The 27,779-nt window shown below is 47.6% G+C and overlaps 1 protein-coding gene across 1 annotated transcript in view; it reads left to right on the top strand.

Moving 5' to 3' along the window:
* The first annotated feature begins 2,456 nt into the window (after positions 1 to 2,456).
* Positions 2,457 to 27,779, top strand: part of LOC143961296 (putative N-acetyltransferase 16) — a 98,375-nt gene continuing 73,052 nt past the window's right edge. Inside the window, exon 1 of the mRNA XM_077470548.1 lies at positions 2,457 to 2,646. Coding sequence (XP_077326674.1) covers positions 2,467 to 2,646 — 180 coding nt within the window. The 5' untranslated portion in view covers positions 2,457 to 2,466. The remainder of the gene's footprint in view (positions 2,647 to 27,779) is intronic.

Genomic DNA, 27,779 nt, shown 5'->3' with positions numbered 1-27,779 from the left:
AGCACGTTGGACAGGGTCCCTCCTGTTTCGCATAATCAGATAAGCATACAAGTATCCAGAGGTGGTGGGGCATAAGTTGCGTAAGGAGGTTGGTTGGTGTTCCTTGAAGCCTATGATCCAGTTGTGAGCCTCTAGATCCTATCCTGCCGCCCATATCTGTTTCCTGTAAACTTTACCCCCATTCTGGCCCTGTTCCAGACCTGTGAGACCCACTGTTTCTTGGCTCTGCTTTACTTGCTCTCCTCTCATCCCCTGATTGTGTATATACTCAGGGGTGGACTGACAACTCATGGGGCCCCCGGGCAATAGGAGATCATGGGGGGCCCCCCTGTGTCCCAGCCACACTGCCCACATTACATACATTGGTCTCTACCCTCTTTAGCTGCAGAGGCAGCAGCTGAGGATGTACACATGCTGCGTCAGGAATTCTACCCCCTGTTGCTTTTGGTGGATGATCATGACCCAATAAAGTGAATAGGGCCACTCTGCAAACACTCTGCAACAATGTGTAATGCACGCAGTAGCATCATGCTAGTGTGGGATCCAAGGGGATAAAGCAAGTTATGTGATGAGGCAATACAACGCCTGCTTTAGCCACTTAGTCGCTGTACTGGATAAGGTTGCACAACCTTTGCAGAGCAAGCCCCATGACAAGCATGACATGGTGAATAATTTCTGCTGAGGCTGCAACATGTGTACACTCCTGGACCCCTAGGATGGAAGCAGAGAGGGATTCCTGGGATGGGGGCAGAAAGGGGCCCCTGGGATGGGGGCAGAGGGGAATCCCTGGGATGGGGGCAAAGAGCTGCAGACATGATAAAAGACGAGAGATGGTCAGAGGCCGCGGCCATGATACAGGAGGTGAACAGAGGCCGCGGCCATGATACAGGAGGTGGACAGAGGCCGCGGCCATGATACAGGAGGTGGACAGAGGCCGCGGCCATACCGCAGGAGGGGGACAGAGGCCGCGGCCATACCGCAGGAGGGGGACAGAGGCCGCGGCCATACCGCAGGAGGGGGACAGAGGCCGCGGCCATACCGCAGGAGGGGGACAGAGGCCGCGGCCATACCGCAGGAGGGGGACAGAGGTGGACAGGGGGACAGAGGTTGCGGACATATTACAGGAGATGGACAGGGGGACAGAGGTTGCGGACATATTACAGGAGGTGGACAGGGGGACAGAGGTTGCGGACATATTACAGGAAGTGGACAGGGGGACAGAGGTTGCGGACATATTACAGGAAGTGGACGGGGGGACAGAGGTTGCGGACATATTACAGGAAGTGGACGGGGGGACAGAGGTTGCGGACATATTACAGGAGGTGGACGGGGGGACAGAGGTTGCGGACATATTACAGGAAGTGGACGGGGGGACAGAGGTTGCGGACATATTACAGGAGGTGGACGGGGGGACAGAGGTTGCGGACATACCACAAGAGGGGGACAGAGGTTGCGGACATGATGGTGTCCTCCTCACCTTATCCTCCTCCTCTGTCCACCATCATATTACTTCTCCACGTTATCAGTGTGCTGTGTCCTCCTCCTGTGCCTCTTTCTCCTCTCCGCAGGTCAGGGCAGCACAGTGCTTCCCTGACCTGTGGAGAGGTGAAAGGAGCACAGGAGGAGGACACAGCACTGATGATGTGGAGAAGTAATATGATAGTTGACAGAACAAATCAGTCTCTGTCCCTCCCCTGCATGCCACAGCTTCAACCTCCGCCACCCAGCGATGTCCTCCGCTCTCACTCAGAGTTTACTCAGTTTTACTCTTCCCTCCTCAGTCCTCACCCCTTCTCGGCTCTTCTGCCAGTGTCTCGATCGTATATTCGAAAATGGCGCCATTACGTTACTGCGCATTCGCCGCCCAGCCGAGCGCGTACGAACTTTCCCGAGCCTGGCCAGCTTCGATACGGCGCATGTGGTGTTCCGGCTCGCAGCCATCTTTTTTAGGGCACCGATGCCCATAATGGATTTTAATGGAGCAGCTCCAAAAAGGGGTTAACTCTACAGCTGCAAACACCGTGGGGCCCCCTGCTGGACACGGGGCCCTCGGTCGGCACCCGACTGCCCTAATGGCCTGTATATACTTTTGTATATAGTTAGATGGTCTGTACTTTTGCATGTGCTCACTGGTATTATTTGGGTTGCTGATTTTACAGTTAGGGGTGTGTTTGTGTGTGTGTGTGTGTGTGTGTGTGTGTGTGTGTGTGTGTGTGTGTGTGTGTGTGTGTTTTTTTGTTTGTTTTTTTTCCTGTGTAGTGTGTTCAACACACACTATTGTATTTTGGACTTAGTTTCAAGTTCGGTCCCCCCCCCCTCATGCTTATGTGCAGTCTCACAGATTCACAGATCTGGTCATAGCAGGATACCAGCACTTGGTGTGCTAATGGGGAGGGATGCATCTGTTGAATGTTGCTCGTTCATATGTCGTTCTCTCTCTTTAACAGCTGCCGCACATCTCTTAACATGATGGAATCACCCATGATACACATGGATTTTGTACCAGCCACTGCTGAGGACTACACAGAGCTGATGTCTATCTCAGGTGGTATATTCAAAGGAATGGACTATCTGCCTTACAGTTACCATGCATGGCTGAAGGATCATCGAAGAAAAATGTATGTGGCCAAGATTGAGGGGAAAATTGTGAGTATTTAAGACACTTTCAGAATGAAATACTTTTTTTCCCAAGTGTTCTTCCAGGACAGCCCTTGAGAGATGGAGCTCCTCCCATCGACACAGGAAACACATTGCCACAGTTCAAAAAGGCGGTCCCTCAGGTCCCTGGTCAGTCATTTGTGTTTCCTCTGTCGGAGGAACATGTTGCCAGGAACCTGGAGGCCCCTCTCAGGGGCTGCCTGAGAACCTGTAAGCCATAAGGGACCGGGTCCTGGTTTTTGGCTGCAGAGGGTCCATACCTGTTTGTTTGTGGCTCGGGTACCGTCCAGCTGAATCGGAGCAGACCCGTTACCCTCCTCCTTCCAGTGCCGAGGTGGCCAGGGGCAGAATGACGCCGGTTTCCCCCAGGAGCGGTGAGTGGAACCTTCCATCTCGGCTCCTTGTTGCGGTGGGGTCGGAGACGCCGAGCGTCATCTCCGGCGGAACTGCGTCATCACTGTGTGCCGAGACTTTTGGTTCCGAGTCTCTAGGGTACAAGGAGGAGAGGGAGAGCCAGCGCTGTGCCTGTGCAGTCCCGACCAGCGTCCAGCGATACAGGACTAGCGGCGGGATCCGGAGCGGCAGAGGGGGACCATGGAGGCTATTCCCCAGGACACTCCGGCGGAGGCAGGCACCAGCCAATCCCAGGTAGGCTGCTGGGCATGCTATTACTCTGGTGGTTTAAGGAGTGGTGGTGTTTGTAGGCTGGGATCTGTAGTACCCCACGGTGGTGGTTAACTCACACTTAAGGATGTATGCAGTTAGGTGATTCTAAGGAGGGACATGGAGCTGCTGAGGCAGATTCCCCCTTAGCTAAATTTTTGGGCTCCTTTAAAGAGGAAATGGCGTCGACCTTTAAGTCCCTCCGGGAGTTAATCACTGATGTAGGCTCAGCTGCCTCCACTAATAGAACAACTGCAATCTCCTCCTCCACCATGCTTTACAACACCCAGCTCAGGGGAGCCCCGTATGGTCAGGGAGCCTAGCCCCACGTTGATTAGCCCTGATTCCTCTGACACAAATTCTGATCAGGAAGAGGATCAAGCAACATCTAAAGCCTCAAAGTATAGACTGTCTCTTGAGGAAGTAGATGAGCTAATGGGCGCTATCTATGATACGCTGGAAATTGTGGAGGAAGAAACTCAGTTATCCAGACATGATAAGATGTATGAGGCTCTGGGAAAAAAGAAGGCGAGGGTTTTCCCGATGCATAAGGTGCTTTCTGACCTTGTCCTTAAGGAGTGGTCTGAACCGGATAAAAAGGTTTTCTTTCCTAATTCCCTTAAGAGAAGGTTCCCTTTTGATGAGAGCCCAGAGGCGGTCTGGAATAAAAATCCTAAACTAGACGCTCCTCTGTCCAAAGTCTCCAAGCAGGCTGATCTGGCCTTTGAGGATATGGGCAATCTGAAAGATCCAATGGACAGGAGAACAGACATTGTCTTAAAGAGGGCCTGGGATGCCTCTATGGCAGGCTTAAAACCAGCTCTAGCCACTTCTTGTGTAGCTAGAAACCTGGAGTTCTGGTTGTCACAACTGCAGGAACATCTAAAAGCAGGCACTCCTAGAGGGGAGCTTTTGAAATCCTTCCCTATGCTTTTTAAGGCCACTAGTTTCATCTCTGACACCTCCATGGACTCCGTAAAATTTACGGCTAAGTCAGCAGCACTTTCAGTGGAAGCAAGGAGGTCGGTATGGATGAAAACTTGGGGGGAGACACGGCGTCTAAAACCCGCCTGTGCAGCGTCCCTTTTACAGGAGACTTAGTCTTCGGGCCTGAATTAGATTCCGCCTTAGAAAGGACGGCGGATAAAAAGAAAACCTTTTAAGGAACCCTCTAAATCAGAGAAGAGTTCAACCCCCAAAAAGCATTGGTCGGGACATAAGGGGAAAGGGGGCATACTGTTTAGCCGCCCCAATCAGGACCCCAAACCCCAGTGACGTCAGGGTTCCTGTGGGAGGAAGATTAAGCAAATTTCTTCCACAGTGGGAAGAGACAACTTCGAACGAGTTTGCCCTAAATATAATAAAAAGGGGTCACGCGCTGGAATTCCACAGCAGCCCTCCCTCAAAGTTTTTTTGGTGACAAAACTTCCAAGTCGCTCAGAAAAGGCCAGGGCCTTACCTTTACTGATAGGGGAAATGGTGGATCAAGAGGTATTGACACCAGTCCCTATTCAGGAACAAGGAGACGGTTTTTACTCGCACATTTTCGTGGTAAAAAAGCCGTCAGGGAGGTTCAGACTAATTATGAACCTCCAACCACTGAATCGCTCCATCCGTTACAAGATATTTCAGATGGAGTCCATTTATTCCATAAAGAATCTTCTCCAGAAAGAGATATTTAAAGCTACCCTGGATCTAAGGGATGCTTATCTGCATATTCTAATAAGGGAGGAATGCCAAAAATTCCTTCGGATGGCAGTGCAGATAGACACAAAAATTTACCATTTTCAGTGCAGAGCGCTCCCCTTCGGTCTATCATCTTCCCCGAGAATCTTTACCAAGGTTCTCGGAGAGGCTCTAGTTCCATTGAGACTTCAATCAGTCTCAATTATTCCCTATCTAGACGACCTGCTCCTAACAGCACACTCGGAGAGTCGTCTTTCTCAGGATCTGGAGTTAACTCAGCCTGAGTCGATTAGGGTGGATTGTCAGTCGGGAGAAATCCAAGACAACCCCAACGCAGGAGATCCTGTATTTGGGTTACTGGATCAAGTCTTTAGATCAGAAAATTATACTGCCGGAAGAAAAGATTTTGAATCTGTGGCAGAGAACATCTTTTCTTCAATGCAGCCCCAAATGTATGGTGAGGGAAGTAATGTCGGTCTTAGGTCTTATGACAGCAGCCATTCCAGCCGTACAATGGGCCAGGTTCCACCAAAGAGACCTTCAGGGATTTCTGTTGGAACAATTAAAGGGCAGAGATCTGGAGGAGGAGGTATCGATCCCATCAAAGATAAAACGCTCCCTCTGGTGGTGGAAGGACAGGGAGAACCTAAACAAAGGGGTTCATTGGGTCCTTCCTATCACTTCAACACTGACCATGGATGCGGGCAGCTGGGGCTGGGGAGCCCACCTAGGCTCGAGCTGGGTCCAGGACAAGTGGACCCCGGAAGAGAAACGTTTCTCTTCCAATTGGAAGGAGCTAACAGCAATCCTGAGAGCTATTTTAGCCTTTCAGCCCACAATACAGGGTCTCCATCTACAAGTCCGTTCAGACAACATGACGGCTGTAGCATACATAAACAAACAAGGAGGTACCAGAAGTCCTCATTTGATGTTGGTAGCCAGACACATTTTTCAGTGGGCAGAAGCCAATCTGGAATCCATTTCTGCAGTACACCTGAAAGGGGAGCTGAACAGTACGGCGGACTTGAGTCAACAAAAAGTTTCGAACCAAGAATGGTCCTTGCACCCAGAGGCATTCAATCTTATAACGACTCACTGGGGAAAACCAGAAGTAGACCTTTTTGCGAGCAAAGAGAATGCAAAGGTTCCCAATGTTTGCTCTCTAAACCCAGGAGATCAGCCCCTGGCTGTAGATGCCTTGCAAACTCCATGGACTTTCATCATTTCCCCCTCTTCATCTCATTCCGAGGGTCCTAGCAAGATTCCTCACAGAAAAAACCTGTTTGATTCTAGTGGCACCGTTTTGGCCCAGGAGACCATGGTTCACAACGTTGCTACAATTGACAGACTGTCCGCCTCTAAGGCTTCCCTGCAGACAGGACCTCCTGTCGCAGGGACCTCTTTATCATCCACAGGTGACCACGCTGAGGCTTTCAGCGTGGTTACTGAGGAGGAAATCTTAAGGAGTAAGGGCCTGACAGATGAGGTAATTGCGACCTTACTAAAGAGTCGCAAACCAGTCACGAGGGCTATTTACAATAAAGTCTGGAGAAAATTTAATAGCTGGCTGAATAGCCGTGACATAAATACGGCTAATATTCTACAGTTTTTACAGGAAGGTGTAAACAAAGGATTAACCCTAAGTACTATTAAGGTACAGATTGCTGCCTTAAGTGTAGGGATGAGCTTCGTGTTCGAGTCGAACGTACGTTCAACTCGAACATTGGCTGTTCGTCCGTTCGGCGAAATCCGAACATTTTGGTCCGTTCGCGTCAAATTCGCGTGGCGCTCACGGCCCACAATGCACTGCGATGGCGCAGTGCATTGCTGGCTCATGATTGGCCAAGCATGCACTGTGACCCCGCATGCTTGGCCAATCGCAGCGCCAGCAACGAGGAGAGCCATGATTGGCCACAGGCAGGATGCCTGTGGCCAATCATAGCTCAGGCTGTGTAGTGCACGCCCCACACTATATAAGGCCGTCATCGCGGCGACCTCGTGTAGTGTGTTGGCGTCTGAAGCAGTGGGTGTTCTGTGTACCTTCAACACAGTACACACCGATCGTTTTCGGCCGATTTTTCTATCTTGCTGTTGTGTAGTGGTTATTGTCTGCGTGCCCTGACCGCAGTATACACCGCTATATTCACCTCACCTATATAGCTAGTGATCTATCTTTTATAATAGAGCTTGCAGTCAGTAGTGTTAGGAGATAGTGCGTGCTCTGTACCCAGTACATACCGCTATATCCACCTACATAGCTCTCCTCTATTTGAGCCCACTTGCCATCTGCAGGAGTTATTGGAAGTTGTGTGTGCCTCCAGCACAGCACAGTATACATCTGTATATACCCCTTTATCTCTGGTGTTCTATAATAAAGGCATCTGCAGGAGTTAGTGGGTGTTGTGTGCCTCCAGCACAATATACACTACCCAACTGCTGTTTTACCCAACTCCCTTCAGGCCATTACCATGTCTGGAAGGCCAGCAAGGAGAGGCAGACAGGCGCGAGCCGATAAAAAAGGGCAAGCAGGCTCTGTGTCTAGAGACAACAGTGCTGGTCGTGGACGCGGTGCATTGTCATCAGCACGTGGCCATGGGACATGCTTGTCCTTCTTTTCGGCAGCTGGACATGTTGAACCGCAACATGCCAACGACTTGGTAGAGTGGATGACAAAGCCCTCTTCATCCTCCTCATCCTCTCTCACCCAGTCTCAGGGTAGTAGCAAAGCAGCTGCCAACGCAGCGTCTTCCCTCCTCTCAATGTCATCATCAGTGACTCCTTCCCTAGACCCACCACGTCCTCCTGAGGAGTATCCTGAACTCTTTGAGCACAGTGTTGGGTACATGCTCCAAGAGGATGCCCAGTGTTTTGTGGGCTCTGATGATGACACTCAGCTAGAGGAAGGCAGTAGCGTGAGCGCAGACAGAGGTGATGCTCAAGAAGGACAGCAATCTGGCAGTCATGTTCCACAAGCTGCAGCATACTGCCAGGTTTGCTACAGCGATGAAGAGGTAGGGGATGATGAGGGCACTGACTCCACGTGGGTGCCTGGAAGGAGGGAGGAGGAGGAAGAGGAGGAGGAGGAGGCACATGTCCAACGAGGCAGGATGCCCTCCGGGGGCCAGCTTAGGGGCAGCACACCAACTGAATCACACTGCAGAGCTCTGCCTGTGCAGAGCGCTGCCTCTGCGCGTTATTCTAAAAGTTCTTTGGTGTGGGCCTTTTTTGAGACGAGTGCATCAGATCGCACCGCTGCTATTTGCAACATATGTCTCAAGCGTATCTCACGTGGCCAAAACATCAGCCGCTTGGGCACCACATGCTTGACCAGACATATGTTGACCTGCCATGCAGCTCATTGGCAAGCGTACCTCAAAGACCCACACCAAAGAACAAAGCGGACCTCTCCTTGCTCCTCATCAGCTGGCATCTCCAACCCCACTAGCCCTTTAGTCCTCTCTGAAACCTGCTCTGAGAGGAATGAAGGTGTAGAATTAGGTGTGTCACAGCCAAGTGCTTCCGGGAACTCTGCTAGCGGTACACCCACGTCCCGATTATAGCAGGCAAATGTCCCTGCCCCAGCTGCTGGACCGGCGGAAGAAGTTCACTCCCAGCCATCCACATGCCCAGCGGTTGAATGCTAGCTTGGCTAAATTGCTAGCACTTCAACTGCTGCCTTTTCAGTTGGTAGACTCTGCCCCCTTCCGTGAGTTTGTACAATGTGCGGTTCCTCAGTGGCAGGTCCCCAAATGCCACTTTTTCTCACGGAAGGCGATTCCGGCTCTCTACCGGCATGTGGAAGGCAATGTCCTTGCCTCGCTGGACAGGGCGGTCAGCGGTAAGGTGCATATTACCGCTGACTCATGGTCCAGCAGGCATGGACAGGGACGTTACCTGTCTTTCACGGCCCATTGGGTCACTCTTCTGGCAGCTGGGAAGGATGCAGGACAAGGTGCAGTAGTGTTGGAGGTTGTTCCGCCACCACGCCTCCAAAATGCTACTATTGGTTGTGACACACCTCTCTCCTCCACCCCCTCCTCTTCTTCTTCCTCCATGGCCTCTTCCAGTGCTCTGTCCTCAGAACCAGCGGTGCTCCATAGGCGTTCCAGGGGCTATGCAAGTACGCAGGCAAAACGATGCCATGCCGTGCTTGCGCTGGTTTGTTTGGGGGACACCAGCCACACTGGGGCGGATGTTTTGTCAGCTCTGCAGGGGCAGGCCGAGAGGTGGTTGACGCCACGCCAGCTTAAGCCAGGAATGGTGGTTTGCGACAATGGCACCAACCTCCTCTCCGCCCTCCGACAGGGACAACTAACCCATGTGCCCTGTGTAGCTCACGTTCTTAACCTGGTGGTGCAGCGGTTCTTGGGCAGGTACCCCGGCTTACAGGATGTCCTGAAGCAGGCCAGGAAAGTCTGTGTGCATTTCCGCCGATCATTTAATGCCTGTGCTCGGCTGGCTGAGCTCCAAAAGGAGTTGAACCTGCCCAAGAACCGCCTTATATGTGACATGCCCACCAGATGGAACTCAACATTGGCCATGCTGCAGCGGCTGCACACGCAGCAGAGGGCCATCAATGAGTACCTGTGTGGCTACGGCACCAGGACAGGGTCAGGGGAGCTTGGTTTTTTCTTACCACGCCAGTGGGGCATGATCAGGGATGCATGCACTGTCCTGTCACCGTTTGAGGAGGCCACAAGGATGGTGAGCAGTGACAGTGCATGCATCAGTGACACTGTACCTCTTGTCCACCTCTTGGAGCATACGCTGCGTGGAATAATGGACAGGGCACTTGAGGCAGAACAGAGGCAGGAAGAGGAGGACTTCCTTGCCTCTCAAGGCCCCCTTTATCCAGACAGTGTTCCTGCTGTGCCACCCATCACACAGGAAGAGGATGAGGAGGATGATTGTGTCAGCATGGAGGTGGAGGCTGGCACTCAGCATCAGCATCAGCAGCAGCAGTCCTGTAGGGATGATTTACAGTCCCAAGAAACACGTGGACTTGTACGTGGCTGGGCGGAGGTAGCTGCGGATCATGTTGTCCTTAGTGACCCAGAGGACTCTGGACCGAATGCCTCAGCTAACCTACGCTGCATGGCCTCCCTGATCCTGCAAAGCCTGCGGAAGGATCCTCGTATTCTTCGGATCAAGGAGAGGGACCATTACTGGCTGGCCACTCTCCTTGATCCACGGTACAAGGGTAAGGTTGCCGACCTTATCTTGCCATCTCAGAGGGAGCAGAGGATGAGACATCTCCGGGAGGCCTTGCTGAAAGGTCTGTGCAACGTGTTCCCAGAGACTGGGAGGTTACAAACTCCTGGTCCTGGACAACGTGTTGCTGAGGCATCGGTCAGAAGGAGCGGTGGAGAAGGTGGCCGTCTGACTGATGCTTTCAGACAATTTTTTAGTCCGCAGTCCCAAGGTATGATCAGTTCCAGCACCCATCGCCAGCGTCTGATTTACATGGTGCAGGAATACCTAGGGGCAAGGTCAGACTTGGACACCTTTCCCACCGAAAATCCTCTGGCTTACTGGGTCTTGAGGATGGATCACTGGCCAGAGCTTGCACAGTATGCAATTGAGCTACTGGCCTGTCCTGCATCCAGCGTTCTTTCGGAACGCACCTTCAGTGCTGCTGGTGGCTTTGTTACCGATCACAGGGTGTGCCTGTCCACCGAATCAGTTGATCGACTGACCTTCATCAAGATGAATCAGTCTTGGATCACCCACAGCTACCAAGCACCTGAAGCTGATGTAACCGAATAATTTTTTTGGAAATGCCACATCCCTTCAAGACTGCCTATGCTGATGCTGAGTGACTGTCCTGTTATGTTGATTGTCTATCCTCTTCCTCCTCCGCTGATATGTTGGAAGAACATTTCTGGTTCTGGTTGATGCCATCAGCCCTATTTTTCTGCCCCTGTTTAACAGGGGCGTTTAATTACAATTTTTGATGCAATGCTTTGCAGCAGGGCTAATTCCTGCAATAAAACTAGAGTATATGGCAGAGGTTGCAGTGTGGTGGCACCAGCACCAGTGCCTAAGGCCAAATTTTTCTGCCCCTGTTTAACAGGGACATGTAATTGCAATTCTTGATATAATATTTCACAGGAGGGCCCCTTCCTGTGCCGACCCAGAGTAACGGTGAGGACTTATAGTGTTGTGGCACCAGCACCACAACCACCAAAGGTCAATTTTTCTACCACTGTTCAACAATGGCATGTAATTACAATTCTTGATATAATCGTTCACAGCAGGGCGCTCCAGCGCCCACCAAGAGTGACTTTGAGGGCTTACAATGTTGTGGCAAAACCAACACCTTGTTCCGCCATTTCTGCAGAGCATATAGGGCAGGCCCCTACTTTCAAACATCCAATTTACAAACATCTCCTACTTGCAAACGGAAGGAGACAACAGCAAGTGAGATGAAAAAAGATGGACGACAAAACAAATTATACAGGGGTGATAACCCTTCCCTATGTTTTCCAAAAAGCTTAAAAATAGTTTTTTTGACTGAAGCTACACTTTAAAAATGTACCAGTTGAAAATTACAAACAGATTCAACTTAACACAACAAACCTACACAGTCCCTGTCTTGTTTGCACCGCCTGTATACTGCTGTTCTGAGTATATAGGGCCTGGGGGCCACACGCATTTCCTTTTTTTAATATGGGTACGGGGTTCCCCTTAATATGCGTACAAGACCCAAATAGGCTGGTAATGGGCAGGGAGGGCTACCCATGCCATTTTTCTCAATGATTTTTAACCATATTGCAGGAACCAGATATAACATTAAAAACGCAAGCAGTTTTAAATGGTGTTATTTCCGTTTAATGTCATTTTGTGCAGGGACTGTTCTAAACACGGGAAACACGTGGCACTTCACAGGCATACTACAGACACCCCCCAGGCACCATATTTAAAGGAATATTTCACTTTTTTTTTTCACTTTAATCGTCATTAAAATCAGTGCTCCCGCCAAAACGGCCATTTTTAAAAACATTTTAGGCATTGACCCATGTCCCCTGGGGCAGGAGCCAGGTCCCCAAACCCTTTTTAGGACAGTATCTTGCATATTAGCCGTTAAAATTAGCACTTTTCATTTCAAACGTTCGAGTCCCATAGACTTCAATGGGGTTTTAATGTTCGTTCGAATTTGGGGTCCGTTCGAAAGTTCTGGTGCGAACCGAACCGGGGGGTGTTCGGCTCATCCCTACTTAAGTGTGTACCTAGATGAACGCTTACAGGAAAATCCTTTTGTCGCTAGGTTCTGTAAGGCAGTTGCTAGACGTAAGCCGGTCAGAGTCAGCAAAGTCCCATCCTGGGATTTAGCAGTTGTACTAAAAGCTTTCTTGGGGTCACCCTTTGAGCCTATCTCAGAGGCCTCCCTAAGGCTTATTACATTTAAGACAGTACTCCTGGTGGCAATCACTTCAGCCCGTAGGGTCAGTGAAATCCAAGCCCTTTCCATCAGGGAACCATTTCTACAGATCCTAGAAGACAGAGTCATTCTAAAGACAGACCCTGGGTTCTTACCAAAGGTAGCATCTAGCTTCCATAGGTCCCAAGATATTGTCCTCCCCTCATTTTGTCAAAATGCAGCAAATGAGAAAGAAGAACATTTTCATTTATTGGACGTGAGGAGGTGTATTCTAGAATACCTAAAAGTAACAAATCCTTTCAGAATCTGACTCCCTTTTTGTCCTTTTTTTTTCAGGGCAGCGTAGGGGGAAAAAAGTTTCAAAAGTAACCATAGCTAGATGGATTAGACTAGCTATAGCAGAGGGGTATAAGGCCTTGAATAAAGATCCTCCTGAGGGTGTGAAAGCTCACTCCACAAGAGCGTTGTCTGCATCCTGGGCAGAAAGAGCTGGTGCCACCCTGGAGCAGGTATGTAAAGCAGCCACATGGTCAAGCTTTTCCACCTTTACAAGGCATTACCGACTGGACCTAATGTCTAGTCAGGATCAGGCCTTTGGGAGGAAAGTCCTCCAGGCCGTGGTCCCCCCCCTAATCTGGTAAGTACTTGGGGATCCTCTCAAGGGCTGTCCTGGAAGAACACTTGGGAAAACTGGAGTTAGTACTTGCCGGTAACTCCTTTTCCGGTGGTCTTCCAGGACAGCACGATCCCACCCTTTATTTGATTATAGTGATGTACTAATGTTATTACCTGTTATGGTTTATATGTTTTGCAGTTCCATCCTTCGGTTCTTGGTGAATGACTGACCAGGGACCTGAGGGACCGCCTTTTTGAACTGTGGCAATGTGTTTCCTGTGTCGATGGGAGGAGCTCCATCTCTCAAAGGCTGTCCTGGAAGACCACTGGAAAAGGAGTTACCGGTAAGTACTAACTCCAGTTTTGTTGTCCAACAATATGCAAGAAAATGCCAACTTTGATCTTTAGCTATCATCATTTTCCATTGAAGATTTAAATTTGAGTAACGACCATTGGACCTAACTGAACATCTGAGTGATGATTCAGCTTAGCGTGCCTAATAATGCGCAACCATAAGAATGAACTTTTTTTTTTTTTCTTTTTTTTTTTTTTTTCTTTTGTTCCCTTTTGGCCATTAAATATACCACAGAAAGCATTTTTTTCAATTTTTATTGGATTTTTCAGAAATACCGCAATATGCCCCAAGGGGAGGGCAAGAAAACAATATAACATAATGTATAAAAGTTGTAAATATGTAGTCGAAACAGACCAGCATAGGGAAATACAAAAATTATTGTTGGTGATAATAGGCATTGTTAGTGATAAGTGGTGCCCTAAGGATAGGCCATTGTGACATCACCTTATGGGTTGCTGTGGGCCATTTTAGACTGTCTCAGATATGGCTTCTTCAGTTCTCTAAACTTCAGCATACTGTTATCAGAGGTTTACCAGTGTTATGGCAGAAAACCAAGTAGTAGAGCTTTCCTATGTTATAATTTTTTATTTTTTTTGCTCTTGAATTCCTATTGAAGATACTGACTTTCTCAACCCTGATCACACCCTTCATGTATTTTAAGACTTCAGTCATGTCTCCCCCTTTCCCTTCTTTCCTCCAGACTTTACATATTAAGTCCCTGTAGTCTCTTCTGATATGTTTTATCCCCCACACCTTTCACCATTTTTGTTACCTATTTGTGGACTCCTTCTTTCTTATCAATACAATTTTTGTAAGTGAGGGCTCCAGAACTGGACACGGTATTCTAAATTAGGTCTAACTTTATAACTTTTTTGGCCAAGATTGGGGGGGAAATAGTTACAGGGTTAATCTGGTTGAAAAAAAAAACAAGCCACACATCCATTCAGTTCAGCCAATTCAACCAACATAGAAAAAAAACCCACAAATATAAAACCTCCATATACACTATCCTATACCCAGAGGATCCAATTTGCTCCAGCAGGGACACAAGGCAATTGAATATTCTCTGGATCAACTCTACCTATAAATGTTAGTATGCAGTTTATCATCTTTACATTTAAGAAAGAGTCCAGGCATTTTTTAAAACAATCTACCGAGCTGGCCAGAAGCAGCTCTTGTGTGAGTCTCTTCCACATTTTCACAGCTTACTGTGAAGAAACATTTCTGTATTTGGTAATTAAATATCTTTTCCTCTAAAAGTAAAGGGTGCCTCCTTGTACTCTGTGATGATCTTCAAGTGAATAACGTAACACCAAGTTCACTATATGGGCCACTCATGTATTTGTACATGTTGATCATATCCCCCTTAATCTCCTTTTAAGAGAATAAATTCAGTTCCTCCAATCTTTCCTCATAGCTGGGCTCTTCCATGCCTCTTATCAGTTTGGTTTCTCTTCTCTGCACTTTCTCCAGTTCCCCGATATCCTTTTTGAGAACTGGTGGCCAAAACTGAACTGCATATTCCAGATGAGGTCTTACTAATGATTTGTACAAGGGCAAACTTATATCTCTCTCTGGAGTCCATACCTCTCTCAATACCCCCCCCCCCTCCCTCCCTGGTTTGCACCAGAACTTGCGAACAGGTAAAAAATACGGCGAGCGCCGTTAAAGTCTATGGAGTCTATGGAACATGAAAAATCAGAAGTGCTCATTTTAAAGGCTTAGGCAAGTTATTGCCATAAATGTGTTTTGGGACCCAGGTCCTGCCCCAGGGGACATGTATCAATACAAAAAAGTTTTAAAAACAGATTTTTTTATTTATTTATTTTTTCATGAGCAGTGTGACACAATAAAAATGAAATATCATGCCTGGAGGGTGTCTATAGTATACCTGTAAAGTGGCACGGTTTTCCCGTGTTTATAACAGTACCACAGCAAAATGAAATTTCTAAAGGGAGGAAAAAAAGTAATTTAAACCTGATCGCAGCTGTAATGAATTGTTGGGTCTCCGCAATATAGATAAAACTCATTGAAAAAAAACTGCATGGTTCCCCCCCCCCTCCAAGTCCCCCATTGGAATGAATAGTAAAACCCTGAACCAAATTTTTTTAAATTGCGTGGGGGTTCCCCCAAAATCCATACCAGGCCCTGTCTGGGGACATGGGGACAAGATGCTTTGGGGGGGTTACTCTAAAGCATCCTCCCCATATTGGCGGCATGTGGCCTGGTATGGTTCAGGAGGGCAGGCGCTCTCTCGTCCCCCTCCCCTTTTCCTGTGGCCTGTGCATGCTCGGATAAGTGTCTGGTATTGATTTTGGGGGGACCCCCATGCAATTTCTCTTTTTATTTTATTTTTTTACATTTTTGGTTCGGGGTTCCCCTTAGTATTTGAATATTCATACCAGACACAAAGGGCATAAGAATGGACTGGGGGGGGGGGGGTTTAAACCATGCTGTGTGTTTGTTTTGTTTTGTTTTTCCAATGAAAAATTCAAATTTTATCTATATTGGCGAGACCCGACAATTCATTACATTTACAGTTTTAAATTACTTTTTTTTTTTTCTTTTAGAAATGTCATTTTGCTATGATACTGTTCTAAATATGGGGAAACTGTGCCATTTTACAGGCATATTATACGCACCCCCCAGGCACAATATTTAACCGCTTAGGGACAGCCTCCTGCACATTTACATATGCAGAATGGCACGACTGGGCAGAAGCACGTACAGGTACGTTGCTCTTTAACACCCCATTCACACCTGAGCGTTTTTGTAGCTTGAAGCCTGAAGCTACAAAACGCTGGAGGGGAAAAAATCAATTATTCTCAATGGAGATGGTTCACATTCTCCACTCCATGTCGCCTGAAGCCGAACGCCTGAAGCTCAAACAAGTTCCGGACCCTTTTTTGTCATTCGAATTGAGCAGATTTGGGCGTTTTCCTTCTTTTAACATTGGTGACCTTTTGCCCTGCACAAAATCGCGTTAAAAAACGCCACAAAATCGCGGTAAATTTGCGCAATTTTCTGCTTGAAAACTCTACGCTCAGGTGTGAATGCAGCCTAAGTGCCCAGCTATGGGTCACCAGCGCGCCGCCGGCGGCACGCTTGCGACCTGGTCCTGAGCTCCGTGACCATGGGACCAGCGGACCCGATCACCAGAGCTGAAGAACGAAGAGAGGTCTGTGTAAACAGAATTATCATTTTATCTCTGGAGTTGATCCCTTTTTTTTAATGCATTGCATGCCAATTGCTGAGTCTATTGTCTACTAGTACCCCCCAGGTCCTTTTCCATCCTAGATTCCCCCAGAAGTCCCCCCCCCCCCCCCCAATGTATAGATTGCATTCATATTTTTGCCACCCAAATGCATTATTTTACATTTTTCTACATTGAACCTCATTTGCCATGTAGTTGCCCACCCCATTCACCAAGATCTTTTTGCAAGGTTTCCACATCCTGTGGAGAAGTTATTGCCCTGCTTAGCTTAGTATCATTTGCAAATACAGAGCTTGAACTGTTAACCTCATCCTCCAGGTCATTTATGAAAAAATTAAATAGGATTGGTTCCAGTGCAGAACCCTGGGGGACCCCACTACCCACCGCTGACCATTCATCATCAGTGTTGGTCATCTTACTTTAAAAAAGTAATTTAGTTAAGTTACAAATTACTTCTCCCAAAAAGTAATTGCGTTAGTAACTCAGTTACTGCATTGGAAAAGTAATTGGCTACTCAACAAAGTAACTGATTTTTTTTATTTTTATTTTTATATTCTATAGACGAGACTAGCGAGGGAAGTGAATGCCGCCGCCTCCATCAGCGAGATTGATACCTTGCAAGCCCCGTCGCCTGTTATGGATTTAAAGGGGAACCTCCAAAGTCCATAGCAGACCCTTATCCGAGCACGCAGCCCAGCTGGTCAGGAAAGGGGGTGGGGATGAGCGGTGCGGCTCCCCCCTCCTGAACCGTACCAGGCCATGTGCCCTCAACATAGCGGGGTTCTTTGGTGAAGATGGGGCCCTGCGCCCCCCCACCCCAAAGCACCTTGTCCCCATGTTGATGAGGACAAAGGCCTCTTCCCGACAACCTTGGCCGTTGGTTTTCGGGGTCTGCGGGCGGGGGCTTATCAGAATCCGGGAGCCCCCCTACCCATTCACCTGGGGGAAAAAAGTGTCACTTTAAAAACTTGTGTTTTTTTTATTAATCGGCTCCGGGGGTCTTATTCAGACTTCGGGGGTCTTCTTCCGACTTCTCCGCTCTGTCCGGCCTCTTCTCTCGATCTCCGGCATCTTCTCCTGCTCTCTCTCTCCGGTTCTTCTTCTGGGCTCCTCAGCTATCTTCTTGCAGCTCTTTTACTAGCGGAGGAGCCCGGTCTCCTCTGTCCTCTGTCCTTCTCTCTTCCTTCTTCAGATGTTGACACAACGATCTCTCCCACTGTAATGCCGTGTGAGCGCTGCGCGATCACTTATATATGAATGGGGCGTGGCCACCAGGTGATGTCACACGGCAGTCCCGCCCCTTATGACGTCACCGTCCCTGCATGCCTCGGGACCTGATGTCATAAGGGAGGGGGCCACCGTGTGACATCACCCGGTGACCACGCCCCATTCCTATATAAGTGTTCGCGCATCGCTCACACGGCATTACAGTGGGAGAGAGCGTTGTGTCAACATCTGAAGAAGGAAGGGAGGATGGAGGAGACTGGGGGGAGCGGGAGAAGAGGCCAAACAGAGCGGAGAAGTCGGAAGAAGACCCCCGGAGCTGATTAATTACTTTTTTTTTTTTTTTTTTCTTAACACTTTTTTTCCCCAGGTGAATAGGTAGGGGTACATTGTACCCCATACTCATTCACATAGGGTAGGGGCCAGAATGTGAGGGCCCCCTTATTAAAGGGGGCTCCCGTAGTCCGATAAGCCCCCCACCTGCAGACCCCGACAACCAACGGCCAGGGTTGTCGGGAAGAGGTCATTGTCGTCATCAACATGGGGACAAGGTGCTTTGGGGTGGGGGGGGGGCCGCGATAAAGGGTATAGCCTTGAATGTTTGCCAACCAATCATGAGAGCTGTTGAACCAGGTCTCTGCAATTCCCATAAAATCCAAATCCTCCTTGTACAACAGTATCTCTAGTTTACCCATCTTGTCCACCAGGCTCCTGGCATGGGGTGAACATGCCATGTAGTTTAGACTGGTCGCATATTTTTCTCTTATTGGGTGTGCCGAGATTGTAACTAGAACTTGCTACTATACTTACCTTGAGTTTGTGCTTTGGTCAACCTACCACTAATGCCCCCAATACTACCCTCTGGAATATGTTCTGCGCTGACTATCTCTACCTCTGGACCCTCCTCACCATCGCCTAGTTTAAAAACCCCTCTAACTTTTTGGCCGTCTTTATTCCCAGCTGATCTGCACCTTGCTCATTTAGGTGCAGTCCTTCTCTTCTATAGTACCAGTTATCGATTGAGAAGTCGGCTCAGTCCTCCAGGAACCCAAACCCCTCCTTACTACACCAGCTCTTCAGCCACTTGTTTACTTCCCTAATCTCCCTCTGCCTTTCTGGTGTGGCTCAATGTACCGGTAGGATTCCTGAGAATACTACCTTGGAGGTCCTTTTCCTCAATTTAGCTACTACGTCCATCTGCCTCTGCCTTTGTCATTGGTGCCCATGTGCAACAATGGAACATTGGTGGAATGCTTTAAAATGTTTGGGCAGAGCGTTCAAGCGCCTCTGCGAAAGACGTTCTGGATCTACACCTTAGATGCCCTTGCGCCGGGAGGTTTAAACTAAGGCCTAGATCCACTCTCTTCTATACCCATGTTCCTGTCAGGAACCATGAAACAGACTGAGACAGAAGTACAATCAAATCACACTTGTTTATTAATAATAAAAAGGTAAATGGGGAAAAAAGCGTAGTCAAGCATAGCCAGAGTCCAGTAGCCAGATCGGGTAGTCAGCCAGTCCAGAAGTCAGGGATCCGAGAAGAGCAACTGCAAGCCGGATAAGAAGCCAGGAGGGATGTCGGCAAGCCAGTCTTGAAACAACCAGCAGGAGATGGTTCCTAGTGATGTGACCAAATGTGAAGGCAATGGAGAAATGAGCTGGAAGACTTTAAATAGGCAGGTCAGACAAACATCATCGGGAACAGCTGGTAACTGTGGAGCGAGAAGAGAGCTGGAAATTAGCTGACAGCTGAGCGGCCAGCCCAGAGGAAGAAGGGCTAAGCCAGCCCTGACAGTTCCACTCAATGAAGAATTTCTTGTTTTAAGACTATAGCCTACAATAAAATGTGTCTATTTTACATACAACTGTGCATAACATGCATGCACCTCACATTCCGTCCATAACCATAAATGTGCATGTAACTGCTCAAAACACACAGGCTTTTTTTTTTTTTTCTTTTTTTGGGAGTGTGTGAATCCATAACTTGATACAATTCATTCATATTTTTCTTACCACATTGTTTTCATATAATTCTTTATATGAGAATATGGTGTATATCGTTACGTACATGCACACACGCATTTGTGTGTGCGTGTATTTTTTTCCGTCTCTAGATCATTTTAATCATTAATTTTTTAATAATTTTGTTTTTTTTTATCATATTCCTCCACAGCACCTTTTATAGTATTAAAGAAAATAATATACCTCACACATAGAATCATCTATAAGTAAGTATAGTTATTTGTGTTTTTCATAATTATCCCATAAACTGTCCACAATGTGTGTGTGTGTGTGTATATATGTGTGTGTGTGTGTGTGTGTGTATATATATATATATGTGTATAAATATATATATATATATATATATATATATATATATATATATATATATATATATATATATATATATATATATATATATATATATATATATATAATCTTGATCATACATCACGGGACACAGGAGCTTCATTACATAGTGGGTTATATAGGCACCTCTGGTGATTGGACACTGGTTAACCCTCAATTAAGGAGAATTCCTCCCCTATATAACCCCTCCCATATGGGAGGCACCTCAGTTTTTTCGCCAGTGTCTAAGGTGGTTGGTCACGTAAAACATGTGCTATGAAGAAAGCTCTGTGCAGGTCCCTGCGGGGGCCTAAGGGCTACGATAACCGGATCCATATCTCGGGTCAATATTTTGACTCCCAAGATGGTATGGTACCCGTGCCTCGTCATCCGAAGAAACAAGGTTTTGCCTGTAAGTCCTCTCCTATTGGAAGACTGGGCTCTGGGAAAACCAGACTTGGTGTACTATTTATAGTGGCACGAAAGTTTCTGGCAGAGTCTTTTACAAGGTCCAGGTAAGAGGTTCTTCTGAGAAGGAACCCAAAAAATCCTGAAGGTTGGCACAACTCTGCCCGCCGTGATGGGTGAAGGCTGGAATCTGTCTGTTTTCAGCAATTCCTGCGGCGAGGACAGGTAAGGGAAGTTATTCCTATATAAATGATATATTATGGATTTCTTCATTGAGTAGTTGTGTCTTACCTGGTTTCGACCACTAGAGGGAGTAAGGGCATGCAAGTATGCATCAGGCTGCTATTTCAGTTACACATGCTCAGTGACGCCTGGTTCTTCCAGATGACTCGCGTCTCCACTGCAATCTCTGCCACAATGAAGGTAATACAGGGGTCCCACGTAGTCTAGGGGTCCGATGGTGATCCCCTTCCACCCTGGACGACCGGCGGTCCTCGTGCACGTGCGCTGAGCACACTCCCGTGCTAATGGAGGAGGGGGGAGTGTGGTTGCGAGCCGTGCACGGCGCTGTACTGCGCAGGCGCCAGGCGGCAATTTTAAAAAGCCCAGGGGGCTGTAAGTGGAAGACACAGGAGCTGTGGGCAGTAAGCATCCGTGGGGATTGGATCCAGGCAAACCTAAGACACCTACTCAGCATCAGGTTGTGCAGTTTAAGCATTTATATTTATTGTGAGACTTGGAGAACAACAGTGATTGCACTTTGTACTAGTACCTCTGCTTTGTAGCTTAGGACTATGTCTCCTCGTAAGAGGTTCTCGGGGGGGAGGTAACAAGAGCACTGGTAAATCGCCGCCTAGGTCTAGGGGTTCTAAAAATGCCTGTAAGTTACCATCCCCCCCCCCCCGGCAAGACTGGAGCCAGCCTCACAGGATGAGTCAGTGCCCCTGTCAGGTTTTGCAGCCTCTCCTAATGTTTCAGCCCCGTATATGTCACTGAGGACTCCCTTAGGGCTACATTGGAGGGTTTTGAAGGGAGAATCATGAATTTTACTTCAGCTTCCCTAAAAGATAGCAGGAAAAGGGGTAGATCCCCTCCCTCTGCTGAGATTCCTCTTTCAGATGACACCTCTGACAATGAGGAGAGATCCCTATCTTGGCACAGGGATCAAGAGCAGTCGGATGAATCAGAAGAAGAGGAGAGTGTCCCCTCCTCCCAGGCGCTCAGAAAACAGGTACAATATTATACTGAGTTGGTGTGTATCACATTCAGAATGCCCGCTGCTGAGGTCGCCACATCCTCTGTTTCTTCCCTGGAGGTCAGGAAAATCCCACAGACTGCCTTTTCCTTTCCAATTCATCCCTTAATGGATAAATTGTTGTATGGGGATTGGGGACATCCCGATAAACTGTTTGCTCCTCCTAAAAGGTTTTCTATGCTTTATCCTCTGGAGGAAAGTTTCACCAAGAAATGGGGGGGGGGGGGGTCCCCATCTGTCGATGCGGCTGTTTCTTGCGTGAATAGAAACCTGACCTGTCCTTTGGATAATGCTCAGGTATTTAAGGATCCAACTGATAAAAAGCTGGAAACATTATTGAAAGCCTCCTTTTCCATGACTGGCGCTGTAGTGCAGCCTACAGTCACAGCTGTGGGGTTGTGTCAGTTCCTCAAGGAACAAGTTAAGCAGATGCTTGGCCTTCTTCCCAGTGAGGAAGTGGAGAATTATGCAGATATACCTCAAATTCTGTGTTTTATGATTGATGCGATTTTGGATTCTGTCCAACAAGCATCTCGTTTGTCTCTCCTGTTGGTACACATGCGAAGGGCCCTATGGCTAAAAAATTGTGCAGCTGCGCTATCATGCAAGAAGCATTTGGTTGGGTTCCCATTTAAGGGGGAACGTTTATTTGGAGAAGAATTAGACAAATTCGTCCAGAAAATTTCAGGGGGTAAATCTACTCTCCTTCCAACCAAAAGGAGCAAACGTCCGTCATTTAGGCGTTCTCTTTCTCCCGGAGCATCAAGCTCTAAGCAGTGGCCTTCCCAACCTCCCTCTACAGGAAAGGCTCAAGGCTGGGCCGAGGGACAGAAAAAGACTTGGGGCGAAAACCTGCCAAGCAGAGCCCAAAACCTTCCTTGTGAAGGGGCGCCCCCGCTCGGCCGAGTGGGGGGAAGGCTCCTGCAGTTTGCAGAAGCCTGGCGGGAAGAGATCCGGGACAAGTGGGTAGTCTCCTCGGTATCTCTGGGCTACAAGCTAGAGTTTCAGGAGATTCCACCTTCTCGCTTCTTAAGGTCAAGGATCCCCAGGGATCCAGTAAAGCAAAGACCGCTATTTCTGGCCTTAGATCATTTACTATCCCAGGGGGTGATAGTGGAAGTGGACCCAAAAGAACAGGGTTCAGGCTTTAACTCGAATCTCAACACCGTTCCAAAGCCAAATTCAAGTGTCAGACCTATCCTGGATCTGAAGGCTCTGAACCGGTTTTTACGCATCCGGTCCTTCCAAATGCAGTCAATACGCACTGTGGTCTCCTCCCTGCAAGGGGGAGAGTTTATGGCATCAATAGATATCAAGGATGCATATCTTCATGTGCCAATCTTTTCCGCACACCAAAAGTATCTAAGGTTCGCAGTAGATCGGCGCCATTTTCAATTTGTGGCTTTGCCGTTCGGGCTCGCTACAGCTCCTCGAGTCTTCACAAAGATTCTAGACCCTCTCTTTGCAAACCTAAGAGCTCAGGGTATAGCCATCATGGCTTATCTAGACAATTTGCTTCTCATAGAGAAAACAGTAGCGCTCCTGAACCACAGTGTTACCAGAACGCTAGAACTCCTGGAACGCCTAGGTTGGATTATAAACCTAGAAAAATCGTCCCTACAGCCTGCTACCAGGTTGGAGTACCTGGGTATGGTCATCGACCCCGCTCAGGGCGGGGTGTTTCTACCAAGTCCAAAAGCCTTGGCCATTGGGGGTCTGGTGCACCTAATTCTGGGCAGAAGATCTTCCCCCATTCGGTTGTGCATGAGACTGTTAGGGAAAATGGTCGCCTCCTTCGAGGCCGTTCCATTCGCCCATTTCCACTCAAGGCCTCTGCAAAGATGCATCCTTGCGGCTTGGAACAGGAAGCCCCAGGCCTTGGATCTTCCTATGTGTCTATCCCCAGGGACACGCAAGAGTCTCGTTTGGTTACAAACCGAGAATCTGCTGAAAGGCAAAACTTTTCTTCCTCTTCCATGGAAGATTATTACGACAGATGCCAGCCTGACAGGCTGGGGAGCAGTGTTGGAGGAGACATGCTCGCAGGGGAAATGGTCTGCGATTGAGAAGCTACTGCCCATAAATGTCTTGGAGATCCGGGCAGTTTATATGGCTCTCATAAACTGGTCTTACAGACTACGGGGTCTCCCTGTTCGGGTTCAGTCCGACAATGCCACAGCAGTGGCCTATATCAATCACCAGGGTGGTACCAGGAGTCTGGCTGCACAAAAAGAGGTGAATCGCATACTTGCCTGGGCAGAAGGGCATGTTCCATGCCTTTCTGCAGTCTTCATTCCAGGAGTGGAAAATTGGCAGGCGGATTTTCTGAGCCGCCAGCAGTTGTGCCAAGGAGAATGGGCTCTGCACCCCGACATGTTTCGGAACATATGTCGCAGGTGGGGTATTCCAGACGTAGATCTGTTTGCGTCCAGATTCAACAGAAAGCTGGACAAATTTGTGTCAAGGACAAGAGATGCACTCGCTCAGGGGTCGGATGCTCTGATAGTTCCCTGGGATCAGTACAATCTGATTTATGGCTTCCTCCCGTGCCCGCTTCTGTCACGGTTCCTGGGAAGAGTCAAGAGGGAATCAAAGTCGGTTCTTTTGGTGGCCCTGGCTTGGCCCAGGTGACCTTGGTACGCAGAGATCATGAAGTTGGCAGTAGGCAGGCCGTGGATCCTCCCTCTCCGGCCAGATCTGCTCTCACAGGGTCCAATCTACCATCCTGCTTTACACAGTCTGAGTTTGACGGTTTGGCTGCTGAGACCCACATTCTGAGAGACCGTGGCCTTTCGGGGCCAGTCCTTTTCTACTCTGGTCAATGCCAGAAAGCCAGCCTCCAGGCTTATTTACTACAAAATCTGGAAGGCATATGTTTCCTGGTGTGAACCCAGGGGATGGCATCCTAGAAAGTATGTCACTAGCAGCATCTTGGCCTTCCTCCAGTCAGGGCTAGAAATGAATTTGGCCGTAAGCACTATCAAGGTGCAGATTTCGGCCTTGTCAGTATTTTTTCAGAAGCCACTTGCATCACATTCCCTGGTGTGGACTTTCATCCAGGGGGGGCTATGCAGATAAGGCCGCCAGTCAAACCTCCGGTATGCCCTTGGGATTTGAATTTGGTTCTCTCGGCTTTGCAGGGGCAACCATTTGAATCTTTGCATCTGGCTTCATTAGTTCTGTTGACTAAAAAATTGGTTTTCTTGGTAGCCATATCCTCGGCTAGAAGAGTGTCAGAACTAGCAGCTCTCTCCAGCAAGGAACCGTATCTAATTATTCATAAGGACCGGGTGGTAATGCGTCCCAACAGGTCCTTTCTGCCCAAGGTGGTTTCGGGTTTCCATTTGAATCAAGATGTAATCCTACCATCCTTTTTTCCGGACCCACAGTCCGCAGAAGAAGAATCTTTGCACACTTTAGATATGGTAAGGGCAATCAGTATCTATATTCAGGCAACTGCCCAGATAAGAAAAACTGATTGCTTATTTATTTTGCCGGAAGGCCCTAGGAAGGGCCAGGCGGCGTCAAAATCCACTCTCAAAAGGTGGCTTAGACAGGTTATTTTTCAGGCCTATAGTGTAAAGGGGAAGATCCCTCCTTTTCAAGTGAAAGCGCACTCTACTAGGGCTGTTAGTGCTTCTTGGGCAGTGCATCACCAGGCCTCCCTGGCTCAGATCTGTAAGGCTGCAACTTGGTCATCAGTCCACACATTCACCAGATTTTATCAGGTGGATGTCAGAGGGCAAGAGGATATCGCCTTTGGGCGCAGTGTACTGCAGGCTGCAGTTTAGATCCTCCGATCCATGGCGGTCTATAAATCTGTATTATATGTAGTACCTCTGCGCTGAACTCTATAGATATAACATAAAGGGAAGATGGGCTACTGCTGCATACACTGGTAAAGGGGAAACTCTGACCCCAATAAAAGCAGAAAAAAGGGAGGTGGTAGTGTTGCGCTGTATAAGGAAAGGGGAGGGGAAGGGGAAGGGGAAAGAGGGGAAAAAAAGGGGGAGGGGGAGGGGTGGATGATCAGGGGTGATTAAAAATAAAAAGTGTGTATGTGTGTGTGTGTGTGCATATATATATATATATATATATATATATATATATATATATATATATATATATATATATATATATATATATATATATATATATATATATATATATATATTTACACCAAAAAAGTAATTAATCGTGTTACACCATAAAAATAATTAATCGTGTACACATTACGTGTTCCCTATAGTAAATGTAAAATGTATATAAAATCAAGCAGCATGTGAATCAAAGTGTCATGAAGATCTATATACCATAACTAGTAAGTGCTAGAAGTGCAAAAAAACTTCAAATAAACCTCAAAGTGACTAGTGCACACCCGAAAACCAAAAAACAAAATCTCATTCAGAAAATGCGTAGTGCATACTTCAATAAAGTGACTAGTGCATACACAAATAAAAAATGACAAAATCTCATTCAGAAAATAGATGCATAAAGTAATTCATATAAATAAAGTGATAAGTCCAAGTAATAAGTCGCAAAGATGAAAAAACGCTGGAAGAGAAATCAGTGCAACTATTGCTGTTGTGCTGTTCAAGCAACAAATAAAGCCATATTTTGTGCTGTGCAAATCATGCAGACAATTCAGTGGCACACTCCTCCTCCTTTCCCCTTCGTGGGATAAATGGGTGGATGTCCCCTTACCTTACCGCTGTAAGGTTACAGCGTATAGTAACATATGATGGCCAATGTGAATATTCCTTTCTCTTTATATCAGATGATATGGTGGCAGATGAACCTCATAAAATGTAAGAGATGTTGCCAGATAGTGTAGTATTTTGATCATTCGTTTTTATTAAATAAAAAGAATCTAGCTACTCACATTTTTGAAGTTAAAAACAGGCATGTAATGTAAATATATTAATGGTCTATAAATCTGATCTGTGTCTCCCTCCCCTCAAACTGAGCATTGCTTTGGGACATCCCACTATGTAATGAAGCTCCTGTGTCCCGTGATGTATGATCAATAAAATAGGATTTTTATATACAGCTTACCTGTAAAATCCTTTTCTTGAGAAGTACATCACGGGACACAGGGCTCCCGCCCCTCTTGGGTTTTACGTGGTTTCTTATTGCTTTGCTACAAAACTGAGGTGCCTCCCAAATGGGAGGGGTTATATAGGGGAGGAATTCTCCTTAATTGAGGGTTAACCAGTGTCCAATCACCAGAGGTGCCTATATAACCCACTATGTAATGAAGTTCCTGTGTCCCGTGATGTACTTCTCAAGAAAAGGATTTTACAGGTAAGCTGTATATAAAAATCCTATTATAATACACACACACACACACACACACACACCAACTTATTCACTCCTTGACTGCAATTGCTGCAACTCTCTCCTTAATGGCCTACCCTTACGCAGGCTACCCCCCTTCAGTCTATTATGAATGCTGCTGCTGCTAGACTAATACACCTCATTAATCGATCCGTGACTGCTGCCAATCCCTTCACTGGCTTCCCCTACCCCACCGTATAAAATTCAAAATGCTAACCAAAACATACAAGGCCATCCACAACATCGCCCCCAGCTAGATCACCAACCTCATCTGCAGATATCGCCCAAATCTCTCCCATCCTCTGGAACTCCCTGCCCCGGTATATCCAATCAGCCCCTACCCTGTCCACCTTTAGGAGATCTCTGAAAACTCACTTATTCAGGGAAGCCTATCCTGCACCCACCTAACTGTCCCCAAGCCAGCCCCATCATTCCCAGCATCTATTACCTTTTGTTCCACCACCCCCTCCCTTTAGAATGTAAGCTCTATGAGCAGGGCCCTCCTGTACCTTCTGTAATTGTGCTGTCCCCCCTCTACATTGTAAAGCGCTACGTAAACTGTTGGCGCTATATAAATCGTGTAGTGTGTGTGTGTATTGAAACAATGATTGAGTCCACGTTATAGAATATCATA

This window comes from Lithobates pipiens, unplaced genomic scaffold (genome assembly GCF_037356315.1).
Source record: "Lithobates pipiens isolate NorthernLeopardFrog02 unplaced genomic scaffold, aLitPip1_a1.2 Scaffold_8, whole genome shotgun sequence".
Classification (NCBI taxonomy): domain Eukaryota; kingdom Metazoa; phylum Chordata; class Amphibia; order Anura; family Ranidae; genus Lithobates; species Lithobates pipiens.
The sequence above is the reverse complement of the archived record's forward strand: the minus strand, read 5'-3'. Positions and strand labels throughout refer to the sequence as shown.